The sequence below is a fragment of the Epinephelus lanceolatus genome, chromosome 9 (assembly GCF_041903045.1).
Source record: "Epinephelus lanceolatus isolate andai-2023 chromosome 9, ASM4190304v1, whole genome shotgun sequence".
Classification (NCBI taxonomy): Eukaryota; Metazoa; Chordata; class Actinopteri; order Perciformes; family Serranidae; genus Epinephelus; species Epinephelus lanceolatus.
In genome coordinates, this window is record NC_135742.1 from 33,300,302 (window position 1) to 33,323,949 (window position 23,648).

At 40.1% G+C, this 23,648-nt stretch overlaps 2 protein-coding genes and 1 long non-coding RNA gene across 5 annotated transcripts in view; 1 reads left to right on the forward strand and 2 right to left on the reverse strand.

Annotated features, from left to right (window-relative positions):
* Window positions 1-660: 660 nt before the first annotated feature.
* On the reverse strand, window positions 661-12,333 carry stx2b (syntaxin 2b). 2 transcript variants are annotated; one of them, XM_033618951.2, is made up of 11 exons: window positions 11,072-12,333; window positions 10,918-10,992; window positions 10,719-10,818; window positions 9,913-9,987; window positions 9,734-9,807; window positions 9,268-9,376; window positions 4,932-5,005; window positions 4,582-4,719; window positions 4,298-4,408; window positions 3,994-4,113; window positions 661-2,255 (listed from the first exon to the last, which is right to left on the reverse strand). In XM_033618951.2, the coding sequence occupies exons 1-10, from the start codon at window positions 11,099-11,101 to the stop codon at window positions 4,018-4,020; spliced, it is 882 nt and encodes a 293-aa protein (XP_033474842.1). In that variant the 5' UTR covers window positions 11,102-12,333; the 3' UTR covers window positions 661-2,255; window positions 3,994-4,017. The 2 variants fall into 2 exon arrangements, with proteins under 2 accessions (XP_033474842.1, XP_033474843.1); XM_033618952.2 differs by lacking the exon at window positions 3,994-4,113.
* Window positions 12,334-12,713: 380 nt separating this feature from the next.
* Window positions 12,714-14,173, reverse strand: LOC144464293 (uncharacterized). The gene is made up of 2 exons (XR_013492051.1): window positions 14,038-14,173; window positions 12,714-13,479 (listed from the first exon to the last, which is right to left on the reverse strand). It is a non-coding gene; the product is annotated as an uncharacterized LOC144464293 (long non-coding RNA).
* adgrd1 (adhesion G protein-coupled receptor D1) overlaps window positions 12,781-23,648 on the forward strand; it is a 39,027-nt gene continuing 28,159 nt past the window's right edge. The window contains exons 1-11 of one of the 2 annotated variants that reach the window (XM_033618491.2): window positions 12,781-12,918; window positions 13,016-13,052; window positions 13,415-13,531; window positions 14,144-14,242; window positions 14,675-14,797; window positions 14,901-15,077; window positions 17,394-17,651; window positions 20,647-20,714; window positions 21,230-21,373; window positions 21,502-21,552; window positions 23,381-23,504. In XM_033618491.2, coding sequence (XP_033474382.1) covers window positions 12,865-12,918; window positions 13,016-13,052; window positions 13,415-13,531; window positions 14,144-14,242; window positions 14,675-14,797; window positions 14,901-15,077; window positions 17,394-17,651; window positions 20,647-20,714; window positions 21,230-21,373; window positions 21,502-21,552; window positions 23,381-23,504 — 1,252 coding nt within the window. In that variant the 5' untranslated portion in view covers window positions 12,781-12,864. The remainder of the gene's footprint in view (window positions 12,919-13,015; window positions 13,053-13,414; window positions 13,532-14,143; window positions 14,243-14,674; window positions 14,798-14,900; window positions 15,078-17,393; window positions 17,652-20,646; window positions 20,715-21,229; window positions 21,374-21,501; window positions 21,553-23,380; window positions 23,505-23,648) is intronic. The other variant, XM_033618493.2, reaches the window with a different exon arrangement.

The following is a 23,648-nucleotide window of genomic DNA, read 5'->3' on the forward strand; positions in this document are numbered from 1 at the left end:
ACTCTCACAGGCTACAATACAGAATATGGTGTAAGCCTACACTTCGCTAATGAATTATTTCATCATATTTTTCAAAACAACAACACGCTAACCCTCCCTGCCTCTAATAATAATATTATTTCTACAGACTTGCATTCATTTACCAACGCTTCCCACACCTACAACTCACCACAGGAATGACTCATCCAAATAAACTGCTGCGTCCAAGTTAAATCACAGTTCATAATATCACTTGAGATGACATGTAGGATGTCTTGTTCAGTGACCTGAAAACACCCTCATGTACAGATTTTAAGGACATTCACTGGCATTTCACTCTAAGTGCACCTCTGAAGTTTCCTTTGATCTAATTCAAAGAGAGAAAAGAACTCGCCCTCCGGGGACCTACTTCCACTTTCTTCACTAATCTTGTTTGGTTGATTACACGGAAGTCAAGCGCTTTGTGCAAAGTGCTCATTAGTCCTGAAGTAAACAGCACCCTGTGCTTCTTTCTGTTTCCCTATAAACAAACCGAACCTCTAAATATCTGGCCTGTTAAAACTGATAAAATAACTTCTGACAAATTCAGACGTGTTTGCAATTTCAAAGTGATCCTGTATTTATGACTAATAAATTCAACTTCAATATGTAGGAAAATAAAGAAACGATACATGCTGCAAAGACTTTTTACTCTTTATCTTTAATTACATGACTTAATAATTCTGTTTCAATATAAAATACAGGATATCACTCACAAATAAAAAATAATCGAACGTATCAAAATGAAAGTGTGCTCTTGAATAACATCATCCAAGAGTCCTACGTTGTAGTATGACTTTTGTCACAATTAATATTTCAGTCATAGCACATCATAATCATGATAAATATATTTAATAAGTTAAGGTTTCATATTAAATGTCAACAAGGCACTTTAGTATGGATGCTGCTTTAGAGTTACTGAATGACATGAATTCTGTTCGACTGATCAGAAAATATTTCTGATTGAGACGGTTAACTAGAAATGCTTACAGAGAATATATATATGGGCCTATTTGTTTTTACAATTTTCTATTTCTAAAGGACTCCTGAGCTGTAGTCGTTTTACATTCAATTCACATGAATTACAGTGAATATACAGAAGGTTTAAGAGAAGAGGAGCATATATCTGTAAACACAAATCATACAATCAGTTTATAAAGAGAATTGTCACTATATCTTTTGAATATTAAGGCATTAAAATAGCAACATGCTGGGGAAAAAAGCTTAATGACTTTCTTGTCATGAGTAAGATGAGAAGATGAATATCACTCTGTAGGCTAAATATGAAGCTGCAGCCAGCAGCTGGTAAGTTTAGCATAGCACAAAGACTCTGAGCAAAGGGAAACAGGTAGGTTGGCTCTGTCCAAAGACAACAACCTCAGCCTACCACCATCTCTAAGGCTTACTTACTACCATGTTATATGTTGTTTGTTTAATCTGTCCACAAACAGAAGTGTAAAACTGACATACTGTGGATTTTACGAGAGGTTAAATGACCTCCTGGAGCTTCCACCTGACAACCTCATGATGACAACAAGACTCCAGGAAGTCACCGTGCTTGTCCAAGAAATCGTCTGGCACATAAACGTGCCATATTACTCCTGGCAGAGCCGGGCTAGCTGTTTTTCTGTTTCCAGTCTTAATGCTAAGCTAAGCTAAGCTAAGCTAAGCTATCTGGCTGCTAGTGATAGCTTCATATTCACCATACAGGCATATCAATCTTCTCTTCTAAATCTAAGCAAGAGGGTGAAAAGCGTTATTTCAAAAACATCCTTTACAGTGATGAGATCAAGAAATGTCTGAGAATGATACATAACATGAAAAAAAAATTTGCAGCAATACAGAACGCACACCAGTATATAAATCTGATGTGCTGTCAGTGTTCATCATATCACTGCTAAGGGATGTGTGCTGACAGGATGCTTTGTTCTAGCTGTACAGAAGCGCTCCAGAACAGTGAATCATGAGGTCTGAAGTTACTGGTGCAAAGTGGATCACACACACATTATACTTACACTTCAGTGTGGTCAAGAGATCCTCTCTGTAATGCTGCTGGATAGTGAATGACTTATTTTTGTTTCATTATGAAGCTACTGAAGTTTCATCACTACAGGAGCTGACTCCCTGACTGCTGTGAGGGTGAGACTCAAATAATCCATCACTCAAAGACTCCCAAATATTATGATGAGTAAAAGGAGTAAGCCTGCAACCCCACAGATGGCAAGGCAGAGAAGTTTCTGTGAAGAAGAGAAGGGAAGAGGAGTCAGAACTGCATTACATATCCTTTAAACCAGGGATACTCAACTTGCTTTGCCTGGGGGCCACTTTTGCAAAATGACATGAGGCCAGGGGACGGTTAATAAACAGGCATTAATAATATTTATCATAAATAAATGAATTGCCTGTTTTCAACCATCCAACATTTGCTGTCCTCACTAATCTTTGCTTAGAGGTAAATCCAGTGACAGTAGCCCCACACAGGTCAGGTGTATGCAGGGACGTTTCTAGGATTTGAGAACATCAAATCAAAAATCCAGGCTTAGCCCAGACTTCTGTCGGCATGAGGGAATCCTCCTCTGGTACTTTTCTGAAAAATAAGCTCTATTTTGATGCTTTTAATGCACCCTGGCACATTATCTACATTCAAAGTACAAGAAAATTTCCAATGTGGATCTATTTATTTTCACTGTGATTTAGAAAATGGTTGGCGGACCATCCAGCACCCTTAGGCGCACCTGTTTTGGCCCAAAAGCCACAAGTCGAGTATCACTGCTTTAAACCATTCAACAGCTAAATTATTGGATGAATTCATGGATATATGGATGGATGGATGGATGGATGGATGGAAGAATGTTGTGTTTAAAGGGGAACACCACCTGAATTAAAAATTCAAATATGTTTTTTTCCACAGCCTAGGAAAAGTCAAACAATATTTGTGGACATGAGCTACTCTTTCTAAAAGCCAGAAATGTGGCTCAAACTAAAATAAGGACGCATTTGCACTGGCGCTGTTTGGTCCACTTTATACAAACCCTGGTCCACTTCTACGGATAGTTCAGTTTGTTTGGAGTGGTGTGAATGCTCATTCGAACTCTGGTGTGGACCAATCGAGCAAACCCTGGTCCACCTGAAAACTGAGGGTCTTGGTTCACTTGCAAGTGAACCCTGGTGCAGTAGGCTTACGGTGGGTTATGTAAACGGACTATCCAGCGAACCAAAGAGAGGAAGTGAACCAAAGGGTGGAAGTGACGTAGAGCACAGTGCATTTTGGGGAGAAAAATAACAAAGCCAAAAGCGCGAACCGGGAAAAGCAGAGGTAAAAAACAATTAGGTTTGAACACCAAAGTAAAAACAGAAAGACTGCATAAATGTGGTGTTGCTCCACTGGTTTTGTGGTGACCACACCGGCTAAAGGAGATGGATTTCCGTTTTCGGTCCTGGCCCATCGATGAGCCGGCTTTTCTTCTTCCTCATGCTTTTTTTCTTCCTGGTCAGTGGTTGTTTCAGGCAATACGGCCCCCAAAAGAGCAGCTGTTGTAACTGCGTGACATTGTCCACATTAAAAAGTGCAGTGTGAAAGTGAACCAAACCAAATGAAGGTGTGAAATCTTTTGGTATTCCCTGCCCAATCAAACTGAGTCCCCCAGACTATCCTGGTGTGAATGCGCCCTAAGTCTCAAACTTGTGATGTCATAGGGTACAAAGTCTGGAGCTGCTCTATAGACAATGAATGGAAGACTGATTTTGTGGACCCATAGAATGTTTGTTTCCTTTTTTATAGCCAAATGTGCTCTATATTGATATTGTATTTGTTCTGTTTTCAATTTTTGTTTTGCTTAAAGTAAAGTCAATCATTCATTCATACTATTGTAGAACATAAAATGTACCCAAATACTCAGAATAACATGTATGAATTTTTAAATGGGTGAAGTTCCCCTTTAAGGAGTGTAAGTTGCTGGATGTATGTAGTGTTACCTCGCGCTGTAATCACAGCAGTTCTCATACAGGGGGTTTGGTTAGTCCAACAGACAGGCCAACAATTAGTGCAATGACAGCAAGCAGGATCAACAGAGCAAAGGCAAGGATAATGTATTTCTGCCAAGGGAAGGAGAGGGTGTTATTTCAACTCCAATCAAAAGTAGTACCAGTGCCATAACAACATTTACACAAAACATAAACACATTCATATGGTAGTTTAAAGTGGTTATATTGTACACTTGACATTTACAAATGTTTTTTGTGGCTATTTAGCAACATGGAATTAAAAGGGAATACATACCCTCCGGGATTTTTTCTGGTATCTCACTGCTTTTTTGGTCTCTTCTTTTGCACTACAAATGTATTCGGCCGCATTGGAAACGTTCTTCTCAATGTTGTTCACCATATCTCCCTGTAAATCAAATAATCAGACTTTTGTCTTGGTAATATTGGTAAATACACATAGTGACTGTTAAGTATCACAAATTAGATATAATTAGACATTGGTTAATAATAATACTACATTTCTAACTTGTAAAGAGCAGCATTTATTGATGAACCCCTCAAATTACATGTAGCTGTTACCTGAGTTTCTACCAGCATTGCCATATCCATGAACATTGCATGGAGCTCCCTGATGCTCGACTCCAGGCGCATGATGTCCTGATGTCGAGATTCTATCTCATTTAAGGCCTGACGTGTGATCTGGGAATCAGAAATGATCTGAGGGAGACAGATAGAGGGACAAGGTAAAATAATTCATCCAAAAACACCAAACAAATGTTCCCAGCTGTGTGTAAAAAAAAAAAAAAAAAAAAAAAAAGCCAAGTAGGGCACTACCACACCCCAAATGATTTACTCCTCCTCCACCACTAGATGGCAGTAACAGCAACGCAATAACAGTATACTACACAGTAAAGTATGAGCAAACTTACATCAGATGTGAAGATGGATGGATTTCCACTCTCTAACATGCCCTCTAGTTCTTCATTGGTGGTCACTCTTCCAGCTAAAATAATACATAGCAGGCAACGATTATCCATTTGATTCACTACTCGTGGCAAGGAAAAGCATGGGGCCTGGGCTTCTGACATGCTGGTTTCTTGAACTGTTTAACTGGTTGTCCTCAGCCAGCCTCTGGTTTTTAAAATATCATACTACAACAGTTTTATTCTAATGGTGAAAAATGCAAAACAAGCCCTGTTGGTGTAACCAGCAGTGACAACATTGCGACGGCTGGTATTGTTTTCACCTTGTGAGTCTGTGTGTGTGTCATCAAGGCGATATGTGGTCCTGGTGACACCAGTTGTAGCAGGAACTACCACAGAAGCTGTTTTGTGTATTTTGCAAGGTGTTTATAGTCTGTCTGTCTGTCTGTCTGTCTGTCTGTCTGTCTGTCTGTGGACAAATTTTGTCAATGTGATAGTGTCACAACTGTGCAAGATGCAGTCATGAAACTCTACAGGTGTGTAGTTGAGATCAAAATGAAGGTTGAGTTTAATGATGGGTGTTGTCTGACTAAGGGGACCAGAGAAACAGTGTTGAAAGTAGGGAGGGGTCCATTAACCCTCCGCTTTACATCCTTGGCTCATGAAATTTTGCAAGTGTGTAGTTCAGACCCGAAGCAAGACCAAGTTCAAAGATTGATGAGGTTTGAGCAAGGGTGCCAGAAGCTTGGGGCAGGAAGAAGGGAAGGGCCATTGCCCCTTCGCTTTACGCCCCTGGCCCACATTTGTTTTAAATCGCTAAAACATAGCCATTGATGGTCATAGGCAGCGTAACAGCGAACATAAAAATCCTGGATTCAGGTAGTGCTTTAAGAAAGGTTTGTTAAATATTCTTGTGTGTAATGACCTTTAAGTAAGTCTGGATCCATGATCTAAAGATGCCCCAAATTTCACATCGGGCTATTTTTTTTAAGATGAAGAAATCGTAGCTCCAAAACACCAGAAACTGGAATAGACACATGATGTGGTTTCTGCTATTGGAGAAAATAAGATATAATTTACAGATCTGTGAAGATTTTATAGTGAAAAGGCTGCAGCTAGCTTGTTAGGAGAAACTTGAGTCATGAGATGCCCTTTTATTCTTGCTCTGGACCTTAGATTCAGCATCTATCATTAAAATATGGAAGGCCAGTGGACTGAGCTCTCTTGATCCATTATTTATCAGAAGACTAGTTATGCCTACCAATTTGGTTATGTTTTATACAGCTGTCTGTGACTAAACGATTGATTATCTGATGCACACTCTTGTAATTAGGGACTATAAAATCTGACAAACTGATTTTATTTAAAAACATCTAGGAAACTGCCTTGAAAAAGGTAAGTAAATATAACTGTTAGCTTTAAGTTATGTTTACTTACGAAGGAGAGATAACTTGACATAAGGTAGGTATGTTTACTTACCTTTTAAGGCAACTGTTATCCTAGATTTTTTAAAGTAAGATCAGCTTGTCAGATTTTACAGTAGCATGCTTTTAAAACAATAATACACAACTCTGACACTTTATAGACAAAGCTCCCAGAGTAGTGTGTTGCACTAATGTTGAGCATGTAAACACCACATGTCTGTGCTTAGCCCTGGTACAATATATACTGTTGTGTGCTTGATCCCAGGGTAATTCATTTGTCTGACAGTGTTGTGAAGCTGCTGTGTGTAAAGCCCACTGTGTGAGGAGAAGAAGCCTCATTGTAGCTCTATCGATTGAGCTGACAGAAAAATAATGTCTCTGTTATCCACCCAGGGGACGCTGTTACAAACACAATGTTGACTTTTCCCCATCTAGTGACAGATGTATTGTTTAATGAAACAACAAATTAAGACTTCATTCCAAATGTGAAAAAACTGATGATGTGTTTGACAGCATTAAAATAAGACACACTGAGAATTACTACTGAAGACTTTTGTTAGCATGTTTTAAAGAATCAAATGATGGTGGCTTTGTAATACTGGCGAGTAATAAACATTGAGAGCAAAACATGTTGCGAGTAAACTACAAATCTCAGAGCAACAGTTGGTAATGATGCATTTCTGAGCCGACTGCTAATCTAGATAATTCAATGTTTAATTACAGTCAGCTCCTGCTGTGGTTTTCAGCTTATTCGTGGATACGGGTTGTGTTTGTGACTAAGTTTAGAAGTGTCTGAGCAACAAAGGAAGCCGGCAGCCCTCATAGAGAAACAGCTGCTGAAACTCTATAAACAGAAAGCTTTCTTTTCCTGGAGCCATGCCTCCTCTTGTACAACACCCTCCCTGGAGAGACAGATCTCTGTGCAGGTGCTTACTGTATGACACGCACGTTTTACATTGGCTAATCCTCAGAGAGCCGGCGCCGAACACAATAAAACATGCAACTATTACAACCTATCAATACACATCAACTAAAAATGATCACTTCTGAATGATGTAAGTGAGCGGTGTGAGCACACAACAGCTCAGACCGAGGTTCATGCAGCCGTGTCAAAGACAGGTGAACTACTGTTACACAGGCTGCTGAGCCCTCTGCCCGTTTCCCGGGCAACGCAAACACAACGAGGCGTCTCCAGTATCAGGCTCTTCCGTCTGCAGTGTTGAGAACTAGAGCCTCTCATTAATGCTGGCCGCAGGGACTCTGAGAGACAGTCCTATTTTTTTGCCTTTCACTATTGTCTCGTGTTACTCATGTGCATAATGCAATGCACCTGATACACACCTTCTCTGCATTTGTTTTTCATTGTAATTCTGAACAGAGATGATCGAACAGACCCCTCTGACAAATGGTGCAAAATATCACCTGGTCTAATTGCCAAAGCAAACACATTGAACACAAGTTAAAATGATTAAGTTTTTATGAATGCTAAAATGTGTTTAATGCACATTTTTCACTATGCCAAATCTCATATTGTCTAAAAGTAGTTTTGATAGATGCTGCTATTTTACACATCCCATTAATACTAGACATGTTCATTCATTTTGGTTTGTCACTACCTAACCCTTGGTATTTATACCTCATTATATAACTGGTGGGTGCTTTACTGTATATCCTATTCTTTGACCAATCCTACTACGACAACTACTACTCATTTAAAGGGTAACATTAGTCATTTTAACCCTATTTTTTGTGTCAAAGTGACTGGGAACAACAATTTTTGAAATTGGTCCTGTGTTGAGCGCCACAGCCGGCAGCGGTGCAACAGGCTGCAATGTAACCACTTGGGGCAATTTACATCCACTGAATGGCTTGTTTTTGCCACTGACAGGCTCAAATTGTTATTCTTATTGCCTGACAACATTATGGAAAGGATTACTACAAGTATAGACCTAGTAAGATTCTTTTTGGTAAACCAGAAACAGCCCTGAAATTGCTATAGCCCAAGCCACCAGACACCAGGTTTCTTTTAACCAAATCAGAGTTGGTGATTCTTGGAACAGTAGGAAGAGCAACCAAGATGGTTTTGTTAGTTTCATTTTGTATCTGTTGACTTTAAATGAAGTGTGAGTGGCAATGATAAAATTGCTGTTTATTTGAAAGGAGTCTGGTGGGTTTTGTGATGGCGATTTTGGGGCTGTTTATGGCTAAACAAAAAGGATCTTACTCTCTAACAAAAAGGTTTATCTCTGTATGGATCCTTTCTGTAATCTTGTCAGACACTTAGAATAACAATCTGAGCTAATCAGTGGCAAAAACAAGCACTTTCAATGGATGTAAATTGATAATGCAAGCATGCCTCAAGTGGTAACATTGCAGCCTGTTTCACTATTGCCAGCTGACTACTGGAACAATGTCAAAAATTGTTGTTGCCATTAGTTACTTAGACACAAAAACATGGGAAAACCAGTACCACCACATAAGGTCCAGGTTAAAAAAGACTAAAGTCACCATTTAAGGTTCCATCCAAACTAACAAAACATCAAAAATCCAGTGTTTAGATATGATAAGTTATGACTTTGGTTTGTACACAAAAGAGAACCCTGCCCTGCTGCTGGTGTCTGTTTATCAACAGTTAGGTTAGTGCTCAGAGACGCAGAGAGGAAACCGGTGTGGTCTGTTTCCTGAATCCTGTCCTAACACAGCTTCAAGGTTTTAGTTGTCACTCTTTTATCTCTTGATTTACAAATCTTGACCGAGCAACCAACTTGAAGCCATTGATGTGTTAGAAAAACAAGAGTACTTCCTGTTTGCAGAAGTAATTTACATTAATTATCATTGCTTCAAAGACCACTCTATAAATGTAACCCATAATTCCTAGCCCCATGAGAGTTCAGACGGTCCATTTATTTTTCACATACTTATCTCCAGCTGCCTCTGGATCCTTCCTTTGCTTCTTTCCCGAAAGGACACTTGAGTCTCATTGTACTGGGTCATGACCTCCACAAACTTCCTGGACAGCACTGTGTGCTGAGGACAAGTGAAGACACAAGGACAGAGGGTGAGAACGTGGGCATTTCAGAGTGCAGACTTTTACGACTTGGATACTCCACAAAGCAGTTTTGTAAAAGACAAGTAGTGTTGGAATTAAAAGTACATTTTATGGGTATTTCTCTTTGAGGTTCAAAATTACACCCAAACAAAAGCAATGCAAAGAAGCCAATCTAAAAACACATCTTGTAAAAGAGAGAGTGTGTCAGGTAAAGGTAACAGTTGTCCCCATTTCCCTCCTGATGTTTGTGTACAACTGACTGAATCACAATCATGTATGAGCAGGATAGGTTATGTGTATGTGAGGAGTTCACCGTCATCTAACTGTGTCCTCACCTGTGTTTTTTGGATCCTGAAGTCAACAGACGATCTATTAGCAACATCATCCTTGGGCATACTTTGCTCCATGGCTTTACAGAGAGACAGTTACGATAAAACATTACACAACAGCGGGCAACATCAGTTTTTTACGGTGTAGTCAGTAAATGTGACAATCACGCCATGGTTCAACTCACATTTTAGTTTGGTTCGCACCACGTTGGCGTTCCCTTTGATATCGTTGGTCAGTGCATCCAGTTGGTCCTTTGTTCCTTCGCACAGACACAAACAGGGAAACACGTCAGACTTGGTTTGCTGATGAGGAAAAATCATGTCATCCAGCTAATCACTGCGCCTCTCTCTCCAGTAAATATTGAATTTACTGTGATTTCATCTTGTAACTTGGCAACAACCCTGTGGCAATATTACAGAGGTCACACACAGCACAAAGCTCTTTGTTTCTTTCCCTGGTGACCCTTTCCACGTCATGGATCTTAAAACACTGTACTGTGTTACATTAAACATAATCACTGATGATGCCATGGCACTGTAAACTGGCCCTTTGTCTTGCAGGGTCCTCAGGCTCACACGCTGAACAAAAGCCAGGAACTGAGTGCATCCAGAAGTAACACTGTTGTCGTTGTTATAGAGCTTTAAATCTTTAGAAATACTTGAGAACTGTGTCTGATTGGTAGGAGACAATATATGCTGGTGCCTGCGAACATCTGCAAATGACAGCATGTTGGAATCCCTGACAGTTACAAGGTCCCTGTCTGAGCTTTAACTACAATGAGTTCTGGGGCAAAATGGAGCAATTTCCTTTACAGGTTTCCGGCCGAGCAGCCATTCATTCACAATGAGGAGGAAAAAAAGTAACAAAGGAAGTGAGACATTTTCACTCTGTGCCTCAAAAGTTGAACTCAAGCCGAGCAGTTCTCATTAAAACTGAATGCACAAATGAAACATCAAGACAATCAAATGCTCTCTGTCTCCACACACTTACTGTCATCTGGGTTGGGTGCAGACAGGATCATGCTGTGCATCTTCCTCACCTCCTCCACTTGGTAGGAGATCTTATCGATGAGTCCTCTGACTTCTTCCACCTGAACCAATCAATAACACATCAGGTATCTTGAATCATCATCTGCCCTCCCCCACATCCCCAAACCTGTGCACACCCTGGAAGTTGCAGTGATACCCACCCTTCGAAAGAAGCTCTCCATGAAGCCATCTCTGTCCACTGCGACTGCAACATCCTCCTCTGCTCGTGTCCTACCCTGAAAGAAAAATGTGTGTGTGACTTTGTTGGTTTCACCTGTCAATCTGTATCCAACTAAAGCAAGAGCAGTCACTTACAGCACTCAGTTCAGCCAGTCGATCCTTCATCACACCGATCAGCTCGTCTCCAGCCTGGATAATTCTGGTAAAACACCCGCTAGGTCATTCTTTAAGTCTCCATGTGTAAAGTAACATTGAGCCACCTTACTGTGCGCTGAGGTCGAGACGGCTGGATGGAGATGAGAAACGCAGCACACCTACTCCAACAGCGTTATTCCGGCGACAGAAATAGGAAGAGAGCGCGTCAGGTCTAAAAAGTTTTAATCCAAGTAAAACTGGATCCAAAATCCAGCGCTGAGAAGTTAAAGTCCAACAAAATAAAGGTAAAAAGTGACTGTTTCTGGTTTACTCTGTGCCGATATTTCTCACCACACAAGCGCAAAGGACGCGTAACAGATCCACGGTATCTCTTTCCCTGGGATACGCCTCTCCTCCTCTCCCACCTCTCTGCCTTTCTCTTCCTCACCCTCCCTCCCCCATACTCTGCCTCAGGGGGGTAAAACTAGTCCACCCTCAATTTAATTTGATCAGACCATCATGATAAACAAACCAAATTAATGTAATCCTATTATATTTTTGGGAGGTTGAAAGTAGGAGAAAAGGAAATATTATATTACCTCCATTAAAAAAAAACCCACTGTGACACGGTGCATGAGTCTTTTGTGGTTTATTATATGAAAACAGATTTATTTTTGTTTTGTTTTTTACTTTGACAGCAAACACACCACCAGGCAGTTACGCGAGAAGGTTTAATAAATAATTGATGAGTCTGGCTGGGCGGCCACCAAACTATTAGCCATCTGGCCACACGGTGGCGCTGTTTACCTTGATATGTATGCAAATTGACCTTGGCAGCATGTGACGGGACTAGCGGTGCTTTTGATGTCTCTCCCACCTGAAGGTATCCTCCAAACGATCAGTATTTTACCTTAAAAAGTAACACAAGACGAGCTGTGACCCACATCTCACTGACAGACAAGATTCTCATGATATTGATTAAGTGTGAGGTAAGTTATCTTGTTAAATCTCTGAGTGGTTGCAGTTCAAAATTAAACAAACCCATCAGGCGACTCATAAAAAGTGTTTTGCAGTGTTGCAGATACTGCATCTGTGCTACCCCAGTGAGCTCTGGGTCTGTTTGTCCTTTTGTAAACTGTCACAGTAACCACCCACCCTCAGCAGCATCCCTGTTGTTCCCAAAGAGTCCGGGGTGTTGTCCTGTAGTTTAACTCAATATCGAAACTAGCCATGAGACCACATATTAATAAGTATCTTTTATCTAAACAGCACTTGGGTCGCGCGGTGCAGATCCTGATCTCATTCATTCCCCGCGCAATCTCCAATTACGCAGAAGTAATGCCATTTACGCACAGCTCCAACGCCCCTCCTCAGAAGATCCAAAAATGACATCACGTTTTGCAATTCCCACGTTCAGTCCAACAAGCCAGTACGGGGCTTCTCTCCTTCTTGCCATTTCCACAGAAACTCTAAGAAACTAGTTCACTGTAGAAACAAAGACCACGGATTACTTTTTTTTTTTTTTGCGTGGACGTGGAAGCTGGGATTCAGATTTTTATCATGACAGGGAAACTTTTGAAGTTTTTCTCCCTCATACCAGAACACTGAATTGTTTTGGTTTTTTTTTTTTGCTCTAGAGCTGTTATTATTATTTATCTGTATTTCAAAGTGTGGACACATGGACTGATCAGAAGTTGACACAACTTGGAATAATGAGCAACTCCTCTTGGATTCATCTTCATTTGGGGATTTAACAGTTGTTTTAGAGAGGACTGCTACAATTTCTAAAAGTAATGGAATTTTCTTTGCGGATTCACTTTTTTACAGCTTTTGTCTCGTGTATTAAGGTAAGCTCATGAACACAGTTATAGTCCCATCCTCTCATATTATAGTCTGATCATCTTTTGCATAGTTCTTCTACAAACACATTTGATTTCTTTACAGGTTTATGCTCAAGTGGTACAACCTGTGAAGCATCCAGGTAGTAATGCATTTTTGTGTGGATGGCGTGATTTCTTTAATATTCCCAAACTGTTTTAAGTTACCAAATTTAAATATGATTACAATATACAGCTATATATTTAGAAATATGCACCCTAAAAAGTTTTTACCATCTGCTAACTGCAGAACCAGAGAGTGTTATTGATTTGTTTATTACCCTACTCATTAATTAGAGCAGTTTGTGTAACTCTTACAGCTGTTGGGTTCATTATTATCAAGCTTTTAATCCCCCCAGAATCCAAAATGGAGTGCCAGGAAAATCAATTTTGAGTAATGGGGCACAGCTTGATTGGGGGAAAAGCCCTCTCTGGATGCTTGTTTACCCGTGAACTCTCCGTCCAGGCCTGCAGGTGTTGGCCACGGCCTCACATTATTGGCCCCTTGATGCTGTGGACGGAATCCATGAACTGTGGGACCAGATTGGAAACAGACCAGGTTATGTTAACGGAAGTAACATAAGTATGTGCACACCATACATAAAGAGACTGTCATGGGAATGCACAATCCTAATGTCTTTTTCTGATTGCTCTCTGCATGGTCTTAAGCTGTTTTTCATCACCCACCTTCCAGCCATAGCCATCATGCTTGTTAAATGTGCTGCTGTGTTCAGAGAGTGTACATTGTATGTTGGATTTATTAGTGAAATTATAAAGCTAAATATCTAGTGTGTGAAGGAACTTAATGCTGCAATATTTTACATGCAGTATCCCATAATCTGGAGGTGGTAAAAGATCATTAATCTGCATTTTAGAGTTGTTTTAATTGGCGACAGCCATGCTGTCACTACATAGGTCATGGCAAGTGTTTATAAAAATGTTAAAGTTAAAGAGGGATCAGGTATAGACTTGAGTATGATGTGTGAAGCCACTCTGAGTCAAGGAAAATCCTCAAACAAAGAGGAAAAGAGCGAAACCTCTTTGAGCGCTGCCACTCTGCACTCAGCTCAGCATCACTCCGTCTCATACCTGCGCACCACGTCCCTCCTGTTGTCTTCCTCTCACCATTCTCTTGTGCCTTCTGTCATGTGTCTATAGGTGTGAATCACTGTCTCTCTCCGTTGTCTTTGTCCAGCTCTCAGAATCCACAACCACACTGTGCTCCCTTCCTCCCATAACTCTTCCTATGTGTATACCAATGACTCTGCCTACACTAACATTTCTGCAACAGTAGGTGAGGATCAGTCACTTTCCGCTCACTGAAATTCATTTGTGCGTCACCCACCACTCCCTGTTGTCCTCTGTGTCTGGACTTGGTTGAACTTTTTTTTTTGTGCAGTCTTTTGTCTGTGCAGCACGAGATGAGGAGATTCTTGGCCTTTTAAATATCTGCTATTGTTCATTTAGTCAAACCAGAATTGTAACACACTGTACACACTTGCCTAATGTCTTTGTATTCTTTTATGAGATACCAAGAAAGCTGTAAAACCCTCATGTTCATCAGCTGCAAAAACAATTTATGACTAGTTGACTATTAAGAGACTTATAATTTGATTTGCTGGATGAACAGAGAACTGAACATTCGGAATATTTTGGCACTTAAGCAGACCACCCCTGGCTCATAATTTCAAGTGAGATGATGCCTTTGATTTGTGCTCTGCTGCAGATATTGTTGAAGGAATGGTCAACAAGGGCATCTTTCTGAATGGAGATAATGGTGGCACCTTTCTCCACTTTGGAAACTACCAGAACTCTTGCATTAGTGACCCTACTTGGTGTGGGCCTGAGGGTGAGCGCAGCGTAGTTTCTGCATACCATAATTTGCCAAAACACTAATTATTTTCACTCCGTGTAAGTCATTTTTATTGACGTGATTTTTCATCATTCTCCAGGGATTACCTTCTCCTTTTTTTGGAAGAACCATGAGTCAGAGTCCCGTTTTGCTGTAGCCTCTGGAGGGAAAGTTATCTCTAATGGCTTCTCTGTCTACACCAACCCCTATGGAGGATATGTGGAGTTTTACACTCGAGGCAACAACCACAGATGGAAGGCCAACATCCAAGTTCCAGGTACTGTGGATAAATTTACTTTTGTATTTCACACTGTTCTTTAAGTTACGTTTCCCATAGGCACTCGTGAGGAATGTATTTTCATCTTGGAAATACACAGATTTTTGTTTTCAACCATAAATTGTTAGTTGTGTAATTGCATTCATGGTTTGGTTAACTGAAACCAGATGCAGCCACAGACAGTTGATTTGGCAAGAGGAGGGTAAATTTCATAAATCTTTTGCTTTTGCTCTTCTGCTGTTCACAAAACATACAATTATTATGGACGTGTAACGAGATGCGGTCATTTCCCTCTTAAATACAGTAAACGTAATAAACGTTTATTAGTAAACGTCAAGTCAGATGAAATTTGAGCATAATAACGGTCAGAGTGTGACCAATACTTTGAATCCAATTATGAAAATAAAATTTGGATTCAAATGAGATGAAATGGTTAGGTAAACTGTTTTGACAAAGTGGGGAAAAAAACATATGAGGCATAACGTTATGTGGAACTTTTACAAGTTAGCATTTCGTTCTCAAATGACTTCTGTCATCTTTGTTTTCCCTGCAATTACTCAAAGTTGTGTTCACGGGGCGTCATCATAACTTAATTTAGATTTGAGTGTTCTGTTACAGAGGATCAAATGTCATTTGGTACTCATACAGTGTGACATGTCAAAGTTTTAGGACATGTGTCAGTTCTTTCTGAAGTATGAGGAATAGCTTTGATGTTGATAGACTGAACCTTGAGGTGCCCTACCACTAATATAATAATCATCGAAGGCTAAGAATATTTCATTATACTTCTTTGTACATAAAAAAGTGAAAGACAGAGTTAAAACATAAAAGTAGGACTGGTCTTTTGCACATATGGTTTGTATTCTAACCGCAAATGAGATGTGTTTTGGGTGCTCTGCTCATCTGGTGGAAGTGTTTTCAGATGTGTTGTCTAATGAGACTCCCTTCATTGTCAATTTACTTCAGAGACACAAGGGGAAGTTCTTTGTAGTGTAAAACTGACTGGAGAGGAGAAAGCTAGCAGGACCAGAACAGACCCTGACCTCAAGTTCTTGTAGGCACACAGGATTTACTCATAAAATAATTAAGACAAATTCTACAATATCTAAAATTTTTACTAAACATAATTTTCAGCAATTTTCAACTGAGCTAGCTTTGTTCTAGATGAATTGTGATAGCTTTGGTGAACCTGGAAAACTAGTGATATTCCTACCAGGCTCAGTTTTTGGCCTTCTTTGCCGTTAGTGTTATTTAGAAAGCACGGTAACAACAGAAATCGATTGCTATGATGCTGACACTCTAAACTAAGATGAACATGGTTATTATACCTGTTAAACTTTAATTAATTAACGTTAATTTGCTAGCATTTTCATTGTAGCATGCTGATTACAGTCTGTGATGCTGACATTTAGCTCAAAGCAACAGTGTGCCTCACAGAGCCACTAGCATGGCTGTAATCCAAAATGCAAATATGTCTTGACTCCAGCTTTTCAAGCAATTTGAATGTGTCATCTTAAGATCTGTGAAACTACCATGTATATTTTTCACAGCATTGCCAGATTAGAAATGTTTAACTATCGTAGCAGAGGCTTAAAATGATCGTATTTAGGGGAAAATGATCATACACGACTCATAACCATGAGAACAAGTAGGTGTAAATGTGTAATTTCACGTATTTCAATTGCTTTTTTTTTTGACAAATCTAACCACATTGGGGCTTGCCAGTCACATTCATCATAGCCCACGCCAAGCATGATTGGTGGGAAAGAGGCCTTGTGAGGAGAGATACATACACACAGTTGTAGGATCTGTATTTTGCTTTTGGTCACATTAGGACATCAAATAAGAAAGCTCAATTTAAAACTACAAATTGGAAGTGTCACATAATGGTCAGATTATGGCACTTTCGGCATTACTGATTGTACATCATACAGAGGGCAAAATTACCGCACAAATAGGTCTACAATAATTATCATTTATTGTACATCTGGCAATGCTGATTTATTATATGTTGACATTTTATAGAAAAATGGATTAATGAAGAAAGAATCAGCAGATTAAAAACAATCATTAGTAACAGCTCTGAACATTTTGAATAGAAATGTTCCACCTTGTCACCATCAGCAAAAACAAAAACATATTTTGGATGAAAAGCCATACTAACATCTGAAATCCTGTGTTCTGCTCAGTAAATTTCATTCTGTTTTTTGCTTTAATTGCCCACTCGTGTACTGCCTTAACATTTGCGGCGCTTATTTAGTGTGCTATTTATAATTCCACAGAAATCATACATACTGCATATGTTTCCTCTTTCAGGGCCTTACTGGACCCACATTCTCTTCACATGGACGAAAAAGGATGGTCTAAAAGTCTATATCAATGGGACCTTCACTGTTGGTGACACAGTTGGCAGTGTCTCAGAGAACTACGGAGATCCCTACCCTGACCTTGTCATCGGGACTGGCAATGACAGGGCTTATGGTCACTACGTAACAGGCGCTTTTGACGAGTTTGTCATCTGGGAGAGGGCCCTTTCACCTCACGACATTTTGCTCTATTACAGTGCAGCCACAGGTAGGACATGACGCTCTACTGGAAAGTGTTTTCCTGTCATTCTGGGAAGTGGCCTATCTATTTAAATATGTCCTCCCTCTTGACTCTGTTGTGAGGAAACTGTAGGTTAAAAAGCAATTTCCGTCCTTGTCCCCACTACATTCCATCCACAGCATTCGTGCATAACAAGTGTTTAAACTGTATAAATATCTCTCGGCTCCCTGTCAAATGGCTCTTCATGCAAAAACATTGTCATGACCTTTCACCATATAAGTGTCATGGCTCACATAGTTCTGCCTTATAAGTATTTAGAAGTGTGCAGTGGCATATGATTTAATGTGACAGGTCATAACACGCTAGGACAAAAACCCTTGACTCTTAATTGTTTTTGTTCTCTTGTTTACCTCCTTTGGTAGTAGAGTGCCATAAATGGACAAAACATGTTGACATTTATGAGAGCTTAGAACTAATATCATTCTGCTGTGTGATAAAAACATATTATCAGATTTTAGTATGAGAAGAGGTCAAAGCCTGATAAAATAGCTAGTAGGCTGAATTACTTATTGTTGTATATGAAACATACTGATTAGTGACAATGCACGCTGTCTCCTCCTTTGTGTGTATGGTAAAAGTATATACAAACTACACTGTGCAGTTTTAGAGCCTCATCTGCTCACAGTGGACAAAGCACAAAGTGCACACTGCCTTCATTTCTTCTCCGAAGTCGTTACCAAAAGCAATATATTCCACAGACCAGACGCAAAGAGCCCAACTGTTATGGTTACAGAACAATATTTTTACCTCTCCAGAGCACACATATAAAATGTTGCATTGAACCAAGGAAGAGCAGGAATGGTTCACACTGATACTTCTAAAGTACGTCCATATATGGCAGTTTTCTGGTAGCTAGTTAGTGCCATTTTTATTAAATGATAACAAAGACATAAAATGTGTCTTAGCCTTGCACAGAAGCTTGTGGCGGAGTATCATGTGGTTGATTATCCCAGTTTTGTGGAGGTTGTAATCTGTCTCCTTTCATGACTGGGCATGATCCAGCCTCGTAAACTGAGAGCTGGAGGGTGATACGATCCAGCTACACTACAGTGGCCTAGCCTGCTCAAGTTCAACCAAGGATATAATAACAGAAATGCTTCTCAAATGGGGATATCCAAGCTACAAAACTGAACACAATGTATACACGTCACCAGTGTGGTTCCTACATGGATGGATTACTGAACAGACCTACCAAGCACAGGCCCCAGGGCCCAAAGTGTCAGGGGCCCACATGGCCTTCACATGCAAACTAGAAGAAGAGACTAGAAGAGACATGTACCAAATGACCACAAAGAGACACAAAGGGGCTACAAAGAGATGCGGAACAGCTGGACACAATGTCTATGAAAAGGGGCAAAACAACCACAAAGGGACACAAAATGACTACAAAGAGACATAAAAAACTACAAAAAGACTCAAAATGACTACAGAGACCTAATATAAACCCCTAAGAGACACAAAACAACTTCAGAGTTACTTAAAATCACTACAAAGAGATGCATAACAACTACAAAGAAACAACAACAATAAGAAGATAAACAACTTTAAAGTCTGTGTGTCTATGTAGGAAAGGTGATGGGGTCTTTTTTATAATGATAATAATAATAATGATAGCAATTTTCAATACAAAGTTACAAAGTGCTTTACATGGTTGATACTGGATTTAAGACAATGCAGGATTCAAGTAAATAAATGAGGCAATCTAAAGAAATACAAGGAACGATAAAAACAAAATAAAGATAAAATTCCATCACTGAAGCAGATAAGCAAAGTTGGCAACAAATTGCCCTGTAGATTACACTGAGGTTTAGCAATCGAACAGTTGGAGTCAAACAAAATAAAAGAATACAATAATCGATGATAACACAAGATAATAACAATAGAAATGATGAAATGAGACATATATAAAATAGCGTGTGCTGAAATTAATAAAATGCTTTTTTGAACAGATGAGTTTTAAGAAGCGATTCAAAAGATGTAATTGATTCAGCAAGCCTCACACTCTCAGGCAGGGAGTTCCAGAGCTGAAGGGCCTTGACTGCAAAAGCCGGGTCACCTTTAGTTTTGAGTCAGGACCCACGATCAGCCAACAGAGCCCTGCTTTAGGATCTAAGGCTGCGCCCTAGCTCATACGGGAGCAGCATCTCAGCAATGTAACTGGGGGCAAAGCCATCAAGAGCTTTAAAAGTGATCAATCTTAATATCAATTCTAAAACTGACTGGGAACCAGTGAAGAGAGGCTGAAGCAGGGCTGATTAATGTTTTCTAGTGTTTATTCAAAGCTGAGCAGCTGTGTTTTGCATGAGCTGAATCTGTGAGATGGCTTTTTGGCACAATCCTGAATACAATAAGTTGCAGTAATCTAACCGTGAAGAAATAAAAGCATGGATGACCTTCTCAAGATTGTGCCAAGAGAAAGGACCTGATTTTGGAGATGCTTCTTAATTGATAGAAAGAGGACTGGACAATGCTTGTAATTTGTTTATCAAAGGAGAGGTCAATGTCAAACATCATAACAAGGTTTTTGGCTGCAGGTTTGACATTTGCAGATTGGAGGCCAAGATGGTTTTGTAGAATAGTGACTGACTTTGGAGGACCGAAGAGGATTATTTCTGATTTACTGTCATTTATCTGGAGAAGGTTTTGGGACATCCAGCGCTTAATGTCAGACAGACAGGATAAAAGATGATTAAAATACATTAAAATACTTCTTCGCTGGTTTTTAACAGAACAAAAATGTGTGTGTCAGATGCATTGCAATGGTACTGGATATTGTATTTCTTTATGATGTGACAAAGCGGATGCATGTATATGCAGAACAACAAGGGGCCAAGGATGGAGCCTTGGGGAACACCACAGGTCAGAGGGGTCGCAGAGTCTGTGCCCAGTGGCCTTTTGTCTCATAATCTGCCCATGGGTTCTTATTATATTGTAACACAGCCCTTTGTATTTTCTTTTGTAGGTCAGCCCATAGTCCCTGTCACAACACCCACAGTCTCCCAAGAAGTCACTTCAACTACACCAACAGTTGTAAGTTTGTCAACTCTGACCTTGCAATAAAACAGATGTAATGCCTAAATGTAATTGTATAAAGTACATGTGAGAATTATCAATTCATAGATATAGCTTCCACTTAGAAATAGTCTGAGCTTTTGCATACAGTATTGAGGCCAGAACATACACAGTGCAAACAGTAAATTTCTTATCGAGCTGCTGATTCCTTTTAAAGACAGAGGAGCTGGAAAAAAGGATATCAAGACCACATGTAAATAGATTCCGTCCTTTTTATTAACGGGGCTTTGGAGGTAGAAATGGATAAAGAAATAGAAGAAAGTGGAGACAGCTGCTCAACACTACGCACAAAATGGCTCCCTGTAGGGCACTAGGCTGAAAAAGAGCAACACTGAATCATTTGTCCAATGAGTATTTCCCGAACTTAGGCTTTCAGTCACTAAACATCCTGTGTATGTTGGAACTGAGCGCTCCTTTGGAAACTGCCTTGTGATAGTAAACTTCATTTGATGCCTGATGTGTTGTCTCCCCAGAGAGCCACTGAAGTGAGTCCTCCTGTCGTCAGCAGTCAGCGTGAGGAGGTCCAAAGCTCCCAGGACCCAGAGTCATTGCCGTACTTCCTTAAGGCGCTGCCCAATAGGACCATTCCTCACAACACTGCCAACAACCTCACACAGGTCTTAGAGCACAATCCAACACACACACACATGTTACAGTTGCTTAAACCAGTTCACACACAGACACAATGCCCACCCATGCGCATATGATGCAACAGTTCCGTGATGTCCATTTTTCTTCCACCCAGGCTTTTCTCAAAAGTGTGGAAGAAGTGCTGTCCTCTCCAGGACTGCCTGAGGTAAATGAGTTCACACTGTTGTTGTGCAATGTTCAAACATGACATAATGTAACATATGCAATTTGGTGAATACTTTAATCCAAGGCACTTAAGGGATCCATGAGTTGGAGATTTTAACACTGCATATTTTGGCACAAGTGGTGCCAGCAGGAATAACAGCGCCTGGCAGTGTGCCCCCACACAGGATTACAGTATACAGTCAAACCCAGTGGTGCAAATTGTATAAAATAGTACTGATGACTATAAAGTGCTCTACAACACAATGCTGTCAATGTAAATTTGCAGCCTCCCGTACTGTACACTCATCCTGACCAAATCTGCAGACACTTAAACACAAACACACTGTTTCTAGAAGAAAGACTTTCTGAGCAAGTGTTTGGTTTCAGTACATTGAGTGCTCAGAACAAGCATGCTTGTTTTTGCAGGAGCAAGCTGAAACAGATGTTCACGTATGAGAACGCAAAACTTGGACAGTAGATAAAGTGTTTGGTAAAGCCTCCTCTGATTACTGTCTGATCAGATTCATGATGAGTGTTAGAAAATTCACCATTTGTCAAGCTTTTGTAGGACCTTAAATCAACACTATATGACCTGAGTAATGTTTTCAAACCATTGTATTTGATCTAATTTGACTGAATTTGATCAAAAATGGTTAGCATTATAGCTTACTGCTAAAAGGTGCTTAGCATCAAACATTATCCCCTGATTGCCACAGTGGCAGCTGTTTGGCAAAAATTACAGTCTCACTTTAAATGGTTATTTGTTCAACCTATATTGGATATGAAAAAGCATTTTCTTGCTGATTTATTATTGTCAATTAAAGGGGTTCTCCGGCTCTACATTGCACTCCCATAAAGCTGGCTGACTCACAAAAGACAGTTTATAAAGAATGGTCAAAATCAACGCACAATAGGCAGAGATATCCTGAGTCTTAGCTCTAAATACACTGGATTCTGCAACTCCCTCAAATTGACGCTATTTCATCACAGTTATTTTGTTAGACTTTGGAAAGCTCCCCCCATAGTTACACAGAAGACATTATAAAACTGCTGAATCTACCAGTCCAGTAAATGTTCTTCATAACCAAGCATCATGACCATTAGAATGAACATCATTCTAATGACCACTTGAGGCTGGCTCTAGAAGTGAGTAAATCCCCATCGACCCCCATGTTAAAATGCCCAACTTTATAGCAGAAATGTGATATGTTTACAGCCTGGTACAAAAATGGTTTTAATCTCTATAGTGGTGTTGAAAACAATATCAATATAATGATACATATTGATTTTGAATACTTGAACTGGTTTCAATACTGACAACACTAGTCTATAGCTAATTTCCCCTTTTGTGACAGCTGTACAGGAGGTGAATTTTCACATAATTTACCAGTTTAAATTTTATTAAGGCTTAATGTTACACATAGGCTTAGGTTGCAGTGACAGGCTGTGTGTGAGGCGTCATCACAGTCTATGAGACAGGTCCACCCCTCGCACCTTCACAGCTCCACCGTCTGTTACAAATGGCTCCAAAAATCCAAGATGGCGACAGCAAAAATGCTAAATGCAAGGCTTCCAAATGAGAGTCCACAAACCAATGGGTGATGTCACGGTGGCTACAACTGTTACTTTTACAGTCTATGTTCAGGAAAAGTAAATTGACCTTTGTGCCCCCCTTGACTTTGACCTATTCTATATTTGTAAATGGAACCTGTGAAGAGAAATCTAATAAAGGAAATTGTTCAAGACACCAGGTCAGCATGAAGCGATGCTTGGAAGCAGGGACTGTGAATTGATTGTGAACATTTTCCTGTCGGTTCATTGTTGAACAGCAGTCCATCCCTGTGGTCAGCGGTCTGATCGAGACCGTGGACAGAGTGATGGAACACATGGTGACTAACCTGGAGCCCAGCCCGAACTCTCTCATCTCCCTGGGTGGAACGTCTTTTGTTGCAGGTCAGTATGCTGTCAGCTCTCCATAAGGTGACTCACTGTTTGTAGTTTGTGTGGACACAGTTAGGCTAGAAGGACATCGAGCCTCAAGCTGACATCATTAATTTTCTTATTCAGAGGGCAGATGCAGGTCAGAAAAGCAGAGGT

Bases quoted from the DNA above. Each gene is read 5' to 3' on its own strand.
- stx2b (XM_033618951.2), bottom strand. From the start codon at position 11,101: ATGAAGGATCGACTGGCTGAACTGAGTGCT. The intron at 10,819-10,917 runs GTGGGTATCACT...TGATTGGTTCAG, and splicing joins TGGAGAGCTTCTTTCGAAGG to GTGGAAGAAGTCAGAGGACT. The intron at 4,114-4,297 runs GTATGTATTCCC...TTCCCTTGGCAG, and splicing joins ACCAGAAAAAATCCCGGAGG to AAATACATTATCCTTGCCTT.